General features: G+C 39.5%; 1 protein-coding gene across 1 annotated transcript in view; it reads left to right on the top strand.

Annotated features, from left to right (window-relative positions):
- Window positions 1-2,846: 2,846 nt before the first annotated feature.
- nkd2b (NKD inhibitor of WNT signaling pathway 2b) overlaps window positions 2,847-10,928 on the top strand; it is a 37,520-nt gene continuing 29,438 nt past the window's right edge. The window contains exons 1-3 of the mRNA XM_053611619.1: window positions 2,847-3,394; window positions 3,489-3,515; window positions 3,605-3,687. Coding sequence (XP_053467594.1) covers window positions 3,268-3,394; window positions 3,489-3,515; window positions 3,605-3,687 — 237 coding nt within the window. The 5' untranslated portion in view covers window positions 2,847-3,267. The remainder of the gene's footprint in view (window positions 3,395-3,488; window positions 3,516-3,604; window positions 3,688-10,928) is intronic.

The following is a 10,928-nucleotide window of genomic DNA, read 5'->3' as shown; positions in this document are numbered from 1 at the left end:
GGATTGATTCTAGCAAGTGAAGAACATGCGTGAACTGGAAAGTAATTTGTGGTAATAACAATAAAGAGACCCTTTCTTTTTTACTTTAAATAAGTAAATGTTTTATTTTATTTTACTGTCTAGTGAGAATTCTGAGGAAATAATTGCAGTAAGAATAATGCTAGAAGCTAAAATGTACCTGTTCTCCTAAACCCCAAATACAGTCAATCAGCCTAAACAGGTTTGGTGTTAGATGTTTGGTTTTCTTAGGAACTACAAAGGTAATGTAAGGGAAAACTATAGCCACAAGTTCAGCACTGTATAAATCAGTCTGCACATCGCAGGCTTTTTTTTTTTTTTTTTTGATCGTTGGGCCAAAAAATGCTTGACTTAGCTGTGGCTTTATTCGAAATGTGATGCAACTTGTGGAGATCTTTTTGTGGTAAACTTGAATTGGCGAAATTGCAATCGCATGAAAATCTTTCACGTTGATGTTTGTTTGTAAATGAGACCTTTTATCTGTACTCATGTTCGAGGCATGTGAATCGAAAACGGCTTTGACTGAATGTGCGTTGTGATGATGTCACACGACGGACCAAATCTTGGACCAAATCTGCGGTAATCTTGAAAAATTGCAAGCTCCTTCGAATATGGTGGAGTTTGTTTGATTTTGCGTTAATTTCTGCGATCGCAAAATCGCTAAATCCTGGAGGGACTGATAAATTGGCCTAAATCTTCAACTTTGTCAAACGGATATGTGGTTTCTGACACCGTATGGCATTTATATCCGTAAAAAATGTTCAAAAGAACATTTAAAATCAGTTGTGGTGGCTGTTGTAATGCCAAAACATTACAAAACATATCTATTACAAATTAGGATTTGGGCTGAAATTTTAAAGGTGAAGTTACACGTTAGAAGCGACTTGAATGATAATATAGTTCTGAAACTATTTGCATATTTATTTGTTTGTTTTTTATACTTATTCTCTTATATTTTTAACTGTTACAGAGCCAAACATTTTTAAGCCAGATGTTTGAATTTTTTAGGTGTGAAGTTTTATACCGTACTAAATAAGTGTCTATAATCTTTCATTGTACCACGGTGCTGTTGAATTCTCTAATCTGATTGCTCAGAAGGTGTTAATTAATTTATTATAAAATTAGCAGCTCAAACAGTAGCGCTGTCTGTAATTCAAATCACACACAAGAACAAGGACACTCCACATAATCTGAACCTAGTAATAAACAGATTTAAAAGCATATTTTTATATATAATTTTTGATATAGTAAAGCTAGCTGTAATGAGACGTTTATTTAATATCTAATGGAAGGAGTCTCTAGTGTCAGCGCTTTCGTAGCAGTCAGTACGAGTCTTCAGCAACCCGACAAGCTGCTTTTTTTTGTCGTATTAACTTTGAGAAAGAAAAAAGAGAAGCTGGTGAGAGAACAACTGTTTATACAGTTGCAATCAAAGTTATTCAACCCCCATTGCAAATCAAGTTTATTGTCAAAATTTACAGACTTTCAGCTGTTTACAATGAAGAAATCAAACAAAAGCAATTGAAATGGGTCCAACACGACGAATGCTTCAAGTGGTTTCCCCAAATTCGACTGAAAATGCAGCTTATAATGATTTCTCCAGTTTCAAAATGATTCAACTCCTTCATAGCAAGCATCTTTAGTACGTAGTAGAGCACCCTTTTGCTGTTATGATCTACTGCAAATGAGATGCATAGCTTCTGGTAGCGTTCCTGAGGAATCTTAGCCCATTCTTCATGAGCAACGGCCTCCAGTTCAGTAATATTCTTGGGTTTGTGTGCTGCAACCGCCTTCTTCTAATCCCACCAGAGATTTTATATGGGGTATCAAGTCTATGGGCTAAGATTCCTCAGGAACCATTACCAAATTGGTCCTTAATGGTGTCCACTTGATATAACGCCACCAATAGAAGGCAACAAATTACCAGTAGAGACCCACAGAGAACATTACAGTTTACATTAAAACCAATATATTCCCATTACAAATTCTTTCTATTGTTTTGGGGGTTTTTTTCACCAAGGGGATCCATCCATCCATCCATCCATCCTCTATATCCGCTTATTCTTTTCAGGGTCATGGGCAACCTGGAGCCTATCCCAGGGAGCATCGGGCACAAGGCGGGGTACACCCTGGACAGGGTGCCAATCCATCGCAGGGCACATACACACTCATTCATACACTACGGACACTTTTGGACATGCCAATCATGCACGTCTTTGGACTGGGGGAGGAAACCGGAGTACCCGGAGGAAACCCCCACAGCACAGGGAGAACATGCAAACTCCACACACACACACAGGGCCATGGTGGGAATCGAACCCCCGACCCTGGAGGTGTGAAGCGTATGTGCTAACCACTAAGCCACCATGCGACCGAGGCGAAATATTATTTTGTTTTTGTTGAAAAGGAAGATTAAAAGAAAGAAAAGAAAAGAGAGTTAAACAAAGTAAACAAAGTATTTATTTCTTTTTGTTTAACAGTAATTCCAGCCATGACGCGAGGGCTACATACGTGTATTTCTTCCGGATAACTGTTTTTCCTACTTTTTAAAAATCAAGACGTTAAAAGACACATTAAAAAATAAATAAATCTAAACAGAAACATATGTGTAATTATAAAAAAAATACAATTTTTTAAAACAATTATCAAAAATGATCAGAAACTTTGTCATTTACTTTTTCAGATCTTAGATTGAATCAGATAACGTACTTTTTCAGGCTATCTCCCAAAAAAAAACCGTTAAAACACGGAAATCTTGTATTTATTGATTGATTGATTTATTTTCAGATGGAAAGCGCGTGAGACGCCGCGAGGGGGGTTCTGTTCTACGTGCCTTCGCGCGCGCTCTTGCTTCAGCCAATAGGACGCCACTGACGGTTTGGCTAAGTCGGGGGCGGGGTGTTGGGCTGCGAGATCAGAGGACACGCTCTAAATAACGCCTTACATCTCATACGTGTGCACTTCTTTGAGCGGGGAAATGACAGCACGTGCTCCCTATGTAGTGCACTTTGTTTTTTTAATTAGTGACTATATAGCATTGAACCGTTCTGTTTCAGCCTCCGCAGGTTGCAGTGAAGGTTCTCGGGCATTCGGAGCGACGGAGGAGCGTCGGATCCGAGTGAAGCGGCGATGTATTTCCTGACGTAGCTTTCTGTATAAGTTATATTTCTTACATGAAATAAATGAATTTAAAGAAATCTCCTCAAGCTTCAAATACGTCTTTGGATAAACATTGGAGCTTTTTAATGAATGTTATTTTGGTCCGTGGGACATAATGTGAAACATCCTAAAGCGGAAAGACTCGAGGATTACTGCTTAACTGGAGTCAGTGAAATAGTTTATTTGAAAGAAATGGGTAAACTTCAGTCCAAGCACGGTGAGCTCTTTCAGCCTGTATGTGTTTGTTTATTTATTTTGAAATACAGTGTTAATAAATAACACCCCAGTAACTCTCACACCGTCTCTCACAGCCTGCAAACGGAGAGAAAACCCTGAAGGTGAGTCTAATGTGCATAACTTTGGTCATTTTTAACACAAGTTATGGATTAATGAGAATGATTGAATGATTTATTGATTTTTTTTCTAGGGGACAGTTTTGTAGTGAGTGGGTTTCTTTCAAAAAGAGGAGGAGAAAGTGAGAGGTCCGAGCAAAAGACAAGGCACATTCAGGTAAAGTAAAAGCATGTTTCAAATGACACTGAGATATTTCAGCTCATATTGGGATGTTTCTGTTTTTCTGTTCACATTTGAATGCTTCAGTTTATGTCGGTATGTTTCTGACAAATGCTGAAGCATCTCTACTAGTATTGGGATAAGATACTTTATACTGGGACATTTCTGTTAACAGTGAGATATTTCAGCTCAAACTGGGATCTTTCTGTTTTTCTGTTCACACTTGAATAATTCAGTTTATGTTGGTATGTTTCAGCCAAATGCTGAAGCATCTCTACTACTATTGGGATAAGTTAACTTATATTGGGACAATTCTGATCACACATATATTTCATCTTTCTGTTTTTCTGTTCACACTTGAATAATTCAGTTTATGTAGTATGTTTCTGGCAAATGCTGAAGCATCTCTACTACCATTGGGATAAGTTAACTTATATTGGGACAATTCTGATCACACATATATTTCATCTTTCTGTTTTTCTGTTCACACTTGAATAATTCAGTTTATGTAGTGTGTTTCTGGCAAATGCTGAAGCATCTCTACTACCATTGGGATAAGTTAACTTATATTGGGACATTTCTGTTCACACATATATTTCATCTTTCTGTTTTTCTGTTCACACTTGGACATTAGTTTTCTTATTAGCAAATCTCAGTTCACATTGCTCAAATGGAGACATTTTAGCTCATATTGGGATTTTTCTGTTCACACTTGAATACTCCAGTTTATGTTGGTATGTTTCAACCAAATGCTGAAGCATCTCTTCTAGTATTGGGATAAGTTAACTTATATTGGGATATTAATGTTGACCCAGATATTTAATCTTTCTGTTTTTCTGTTCACACTTGAATACTTCAGTTTATGTTGGTATGTTTCAGCCAAATGCTGAAGCGTCTCTACTACTATTGGATAAGATGATTTATATTGGGATATTTCTGTTCACATTGAGATATTTAAGCTTAAATTGGAGTGTTTCTGTTTTTCTGTTCACACTTGGACATTTGTCTTCTTATTAGTAAATCTTTGTTCACATTGGGGGTATTTTGCTCAAATTTAGACTTTTTATCTCATATTGGGATTTTTCTGTTCACACGTGAATACTTCAGTTTATTTTGGTATGTTTCAGCCAAATGCTGAAGCATCTCTACTAGTATTTGGATAAGATAATTTACATTGGGATTTTTCTGTTCACACAGATATTTCATCTTTCTGTTTTCTGTTCACACTTGGACATTTCTTTTATTAGGAAATCTCAGTTCACATTGGGGGACTTTTGCTCAAATTTAGACATTTTAGCTCATATTGGGATTTTTCTGTTCAAACTTGAATATTTCAGTTTATGTTGGTATATTTCAGCCAAATGCTGAAGCATCTCTTCTAGTATTTGTATAAGTTAACTTATATTGGAATATTTACGTTCACATTGAAATATTTCATCTTTCTGTTCACACTTGGACATTTCTGTTCATATTAGGAAATCTGTTCACATTGGGGGAATTTTGTTTAAATTGAGACATTTTAGCTCATATTTGGATTTTTCTGTTTACACTGGGGTATTTCTGTTGCTCTTAGGATATTTCTGCTTGTATTGGGGTTTTTTTCTTCTCACGCTGGAATGATTCAGTTTGTGTTGGTATGTTTTAGCTAAATGCTGAAGCATCTCTATGAATATTGGGATCATATAACTTATATTGAGAAATTTCTGTTCACACTGAGATATGACTGCTCAAATGAAGATGTTTCTATTTTACTGTTCTCACTTGGATATTTCTATTCAGATTGGAAAATCTCTGTTCACATTGGGGCATGCTTTCTTAAATTGGAAAAAAACAAAAAACAAAAACCCCTGGAGACAGGTATGGTGGTGCATGTATGTGTATGTTCACATTTACACATCAGATCACCAGCGGCGCCATCACATCGACAAGATCAGAGCATGTATGTGTGTTCACAGAGCGGTGCAAAGGCATGTTAAGCAGACTGTCTAGTGAAGATTTTGTTCGTTGTCACACTTGGCAGCAGAAGCACATGTTTCTTTATACACAATGTTTTACTCTATTGGTTTTCACAGCCAGGAACTTGGCATCTGTGTGTGTGTGTGTGTGTGTGTGTGTGTGTGTGTGTCAGCCGCAGGCAGCATTGCATCACCACTTGTCCTCTCAGTTTAGTACAGGGTTGTGAAGTTTGACAGCATTGCATCACTCCTCTGAGTGTTATTTTAAAGGGCATGAGGGAGGTTCAGAGGTGGGCAGTTACAGATGAAATCACACCCGCTATGCACAACCGCAGCACATTAGTGAGAGTTTAACTAGACATCAAGACTGACTTAGGAAAATTCTCAGTGGGTGTGTCTTGCGTTTGATTTACAGTGTCAGACTATGTGTGTGTGTGTGTGTGTAACAGAAAGCTTCATTCATAGGGTGTCAGGAAGTTTTTCAGTGGTTGATAAACCTTGTTTGGTTATGTAAAAGTTGCATATCAAATACAAAAGAACCTATTCTACACAACGATTACTAGAAAGCAGAAATTCACAGCACTACGATGGATAATCTCTCAGTCTGATCAGTATAAAAAAAGCTTTCTTTCATAGGAATTGGCTCTTGTAATAGCTCTTACAATCCCAGAATGGCCATGCTGCCTATACTACACATAAAAAAAAAAAAGGCCACAAGTTGAAATCTTTCAAGTGATTTGGAAATGTGATTTCAAGTGATTTGGATGCTTAAAGATTAAAGATCATATGCTCAAGTCACCAAATCTCAACTCAAGACCTATGAGAGATCATGGAACAGTGTGTTAGACTCTCCACCAACATCATTAAAACATCAACTGAGGGAAAATCTTTTGGAAGACCGGTGTTGTTCATACCAGTACTCTTACAGAGACTTGGAGAATCTGCTGGCTCATGGTGGTCCAACACCTTACCAAGTCACTTTACTTATTTATTTTATTCCGTTAATTTGTCACCCGTATGTAACTAGATAACAAATCTCTTCCCCACTGTAGTAATATTTATTACACTCCAAAGCACGAGAGCAGCCAGAATCAACTGTTTGTTTCACCACATATGCTCCTCTGGTTTATTGTGAAAGAGGAATGAACGGGGGGGGGGGTTAACATTCCTCTGTCATCTGGCTACGACTTCAAAGCTGCATCTCACTGAAGGGCTCCAACAGCCGCCGTGAGTTCCTGCTCCAAAGATCTGGGGGGATGCGGAGCTAGGGGTGGGGTGGGGTGGGGTGGGGTTGGGTGGGGGGGCGGGGTTTAGAAAAAAGAGACAGAGGAGAGGCATATAGAGAAAAAGAGAGACAGATAGAGAAAGAGAGGGGAGAGACTCCGAGAGAGACATAAAGAGAGGACTAGGAAGAGACAGAGAGAACGCGATTGAGAGAGAGGGACAGAAATAGACAGAAGAGAGAATTGGAACAAAAAGACAGACAGATAGTGTGGGGCAGAAAGAGAGAGAGTGAGGGGGACAGAAAGAGACAGAGTGAGGGGGACAGAGAGGGGGACAGAAGGAGGCAGATAGATGGGGACAGAACGAGAGAATGGGGACAGATAGAGAGACAGGGTCAGAAAGAGAGAAGGGGGAGGAGAGACATAGAGAGACAGACATACAGAAGGAGAGACAGAAAACGAGACATACATGGATAGAGAGACAGAGTGAAAGAAAGGTATAGAGAGGGGCAGAAAGAGATAGAGAAAGAATGGTATAGAGAGGGACAGAGAAGGGGAATAGAGCTATACAGAGAGAAACAGACAGAAAGTGAGAGAGACAGACTCTGAGATTCTTTTTGGGAAGAAAAAGAAAGTGACAGAAAGATCAGAGTAACGTAAACGTAATGAGAGTAGTCCAGATGAAATTTCTATCTGTTTAAGTCCCAGCGTATCCCAGAGTTCCTCATTTTGAGGTAGATTATTTAGTATCTAGGAATTCTTCAGTAACTCCAGTGAAACTAATAGGAAAGGTGTGAGGAATGTAAGTCTCAACCTGCCAACAATTCCTTTCAACTGAACTAACGTTATCTATAGTTAACTACGCTCTGCCAGGACTGACAGTCTTCTCGTCGTTATGGTAACGCTAATACGAAACATCACCCCACATATGACCATAAATTTGTTTTGGATTGCAGTAGTGATAATTATTCCCACAAAGTTTGCATAACGAAAATGTTTGCATGTAAATGTAACCAGAGAGAACGTTCTTCATAGAGAAGAAGACAGACAGTCATATAACCTGAGGATTTAGGGGATGGATGGAAACAGCGCTCATGGCCAGTATTTACACCGAACCAGTTTGTTCACTCATAAATAATAGTCATGTAAACAGCTCTCCTTAAAGAGGTGCGCCATGAGATTTGTGGTTGTTTTACAGAAGGCTTTCCTTCTCCTCCCCCGACACCGATCAGCAGGAGGTGAAGCACAAGGCCACATGCGGATGGGAATTTACAGGCAGGCCTACTGCCGACTGATCAAAGATGCACGCTGGAAAAACACGCTTTGTTTTCCTTTCTTTTCCTCTGTTTAAGAAGGACAGGGAGGGAGAGAGTGATTCAGCGAGCGCCTTGGCTTCGTTTCAGAGCGAAGGAGAGATTCTGACAGATCATCACAGGTGTTTGCGTCTGTCTTATATAAACACCTGGTGTGAGGTAACAACAGAGAGAGAGAGAGAGAGAGAAAGAACCATTAATATTAGCGCTGTATGTGAGGCTTCTTTCTGAGTGACAGCTTCACACACACACACACACACCACAAAGGCTCTTCTATCCTGTACAGCTGGGCCAGCCCGACTTCTCATAGTTTCTGTATTACTGTGATTTTCAAAGATGTTCCATAAGTGAAACTTTGAAAGCAAACTTTGTAGTTTACCGTAGTTTATTATTTATGAATGTTTTTTTGTTCAGTGCAACACTACTGTGTAGCTGCGATTACGACTAAGAATCATGATGTGATATTTTTGTTATATTCCCCAGCCATATGGTGCACTCCTAATAACAATATATGGCAGTGTATCATATACTTGACTATCAGTACATGCCTTTTTGTGGCATGCGTCCCTCCTCCTCTTGCCTCCTATGAGAAAACATGACTGATGCTTCTCTTGGCCAAGTAAGCACGTACAGCTTTTTGACTCTGCTAAAAGTACGTCCATATTTAGGAGTCTGGCGAGTCTGAGGATTTTTTTTTTTCTACCCTCCCTCCTTTTTCCTCCCTGTATTTTTTTTTCCTGGATGTGGCTTTAGAAGAAGGCGAGCTGCGAGCCTTCATGTCTGAATGAAAAGCATGTGGCTGGAGTCCAGAACAGCGGGGCCTTTCAGTGCGGCCCCTCTGCTCACAGCCAGCTCTGGTCTGGACAGCAGAAGTACCCGAGGGGAGAAGAAGTGTGTAGGGTGGGCTTGTTTTTCTGAGGCCTTTGAAGGGCGTGTAGGAAAGGGCACCATTTAAAAGAGCAATGGGATTCTGTGGAAGGACTATGCTGCATGTTTGACATTGGGCAACACTTGATGCCACACTTGGATCTTTCCATCTTTTTCTGTACATTGGAAAGATTTAAATATCTCCCATATGTTCACGCCTTCTTTAAAACTGTTTGCACGATACTGAATCATATCGCACCAGATTCTATCAGATCTAAATCATACCATTTTGAATTGTTGTCTGGTTTTAAAATGGACTAAATGATGATTGCATACAGCTCCAGAGTTGCCAGTTCTTGGGCTTATCCTGAGCTTGGGTTACTGTCTATGTGGAGTTTCCCATGTTCTTCCCATGTCCACATAGGTTTCCTCTGGGCTCTCCAGGTTCCTCCCACCTCCCAAACATGCCAGTAGGTGGATTGGCTACTTCAAATTTCGCCTAGGTGCGATCGAGTGTGTCTGATGTACTGCAGTGGACCGGTGTCACTACTACGACCAGCGGAGACGCATTTGTTACATACGACAAATTATTAACCAACATCTACGCCGACGAAGTAATTGTCTATTTTGGAGGATATCTGTGTCCTTTTATTGCTAATAAAGTATAGAAAGCAGACAGACTGCCAGTGTCTCACTATTTGATTTGTATTTGGCGATTTTATTACAACGATGGTCAATTATTAGTCCTTAAAGATGCACTATTTCGATTTTTTTTTTCAGTATTTAAAGATGAGTTTTCACAATTCCTTATGGCAATGAATAATTTTCCAAGTCTAACTATCGAGATTCTGAGTAACTGGAGACAGAACTTTTTTTGTACTCCAGGTAGATCATAAACCATTGAAATCGTTTGAGATATGTCAACGTTGTTGTGCTTTTTATCCAGAAAAAAACAGTAAACGGGGATTTACATGTATTTGTTTATAGGGCAGTCTTGCCCGGATCAATATGGCAGACACTTTGACGTGAATGCTTACGTGTGTGTGCAGGTGCGTAGTGTTTCTTTACAAAGCGACATCGCCAACTACTGGCCTGGCATGCACAATACAGCGTTTTTAGTCGTTTTCGCGGATCCGTGTGAACGGGGATCGTTTTGACGACGTTGTCGTCTGCACGTGAAACTTTTCAAAAACGCAAAAGAAAAACTTGTCCGTTTTTAGTACATCGTTGCCGTGTAAGCGTACCCTCAGACGAGACTAAAATCCCAGCGGTGCACTGGTAGTAATTCCCTTACTCCACCTCCACACGTAAAACTAATCCAGTCTGAATGGGGCTTGAGAAGGAGATATGCACACACCTACTCTTATCTTTTGTAAACCTACGGGCGTTTTCAGACCTGTAGATCTGTGCTTTGTTCCGAAACGGGGATTTTATTTTGTCACGACGTTGTATTTTCTCCTTTCAAAGCGTACCAAAATGTTTTCATTCAAGTCACATGTGAGTAAACTGTCCTCTCATTGGTCAGAGTGCACCTGTTTATCAAGATGGAGAGACAGCAGCTCTGCGAGCTTGTTGTGGCTTTCTTTTTAGCTGTAGTTATTATAATTTATCAGTTTGAGCGGGAATCGATGTTTCATCGGGACAACATTGTTGCATATTCACCCGTTTCAGAGAAGAGCCATTATGCGTGATTTTAAAATGAAGAGGCGTGCTTGAATTCGTTTTTGAATTGCCACGACGTGCTCGCCCATAGAATTCGTCACAAAAGATCTAGGGTTCTCAGCATATCTATGGCTTGTCAAATTTCACGAATGTGTGTTCCCATAGCACAAAATTAACACAAAAATGTTATTTCAATTTGATAGTATGTAAATATCATT

This window comes from Ictalurus furcatus, chromosome 23, assembly GCF_023375685.1.
Source record: "Ictalurus furcatus strain D&B chromosome 23, Billie_1.0, whole genome shotgun sequence".
In the NCBI taxonomy this organism is placed as follows: domain Eukaryota; kingdom Metazoa; phylum Chordata; class Actinopteri; order Siluriformes; family Ictaluridae; genus Ictalurus; species Ictalurus furcatus.
This window is presented reverse-complemented; position numbering and strand designations above follow the sequence as displayed.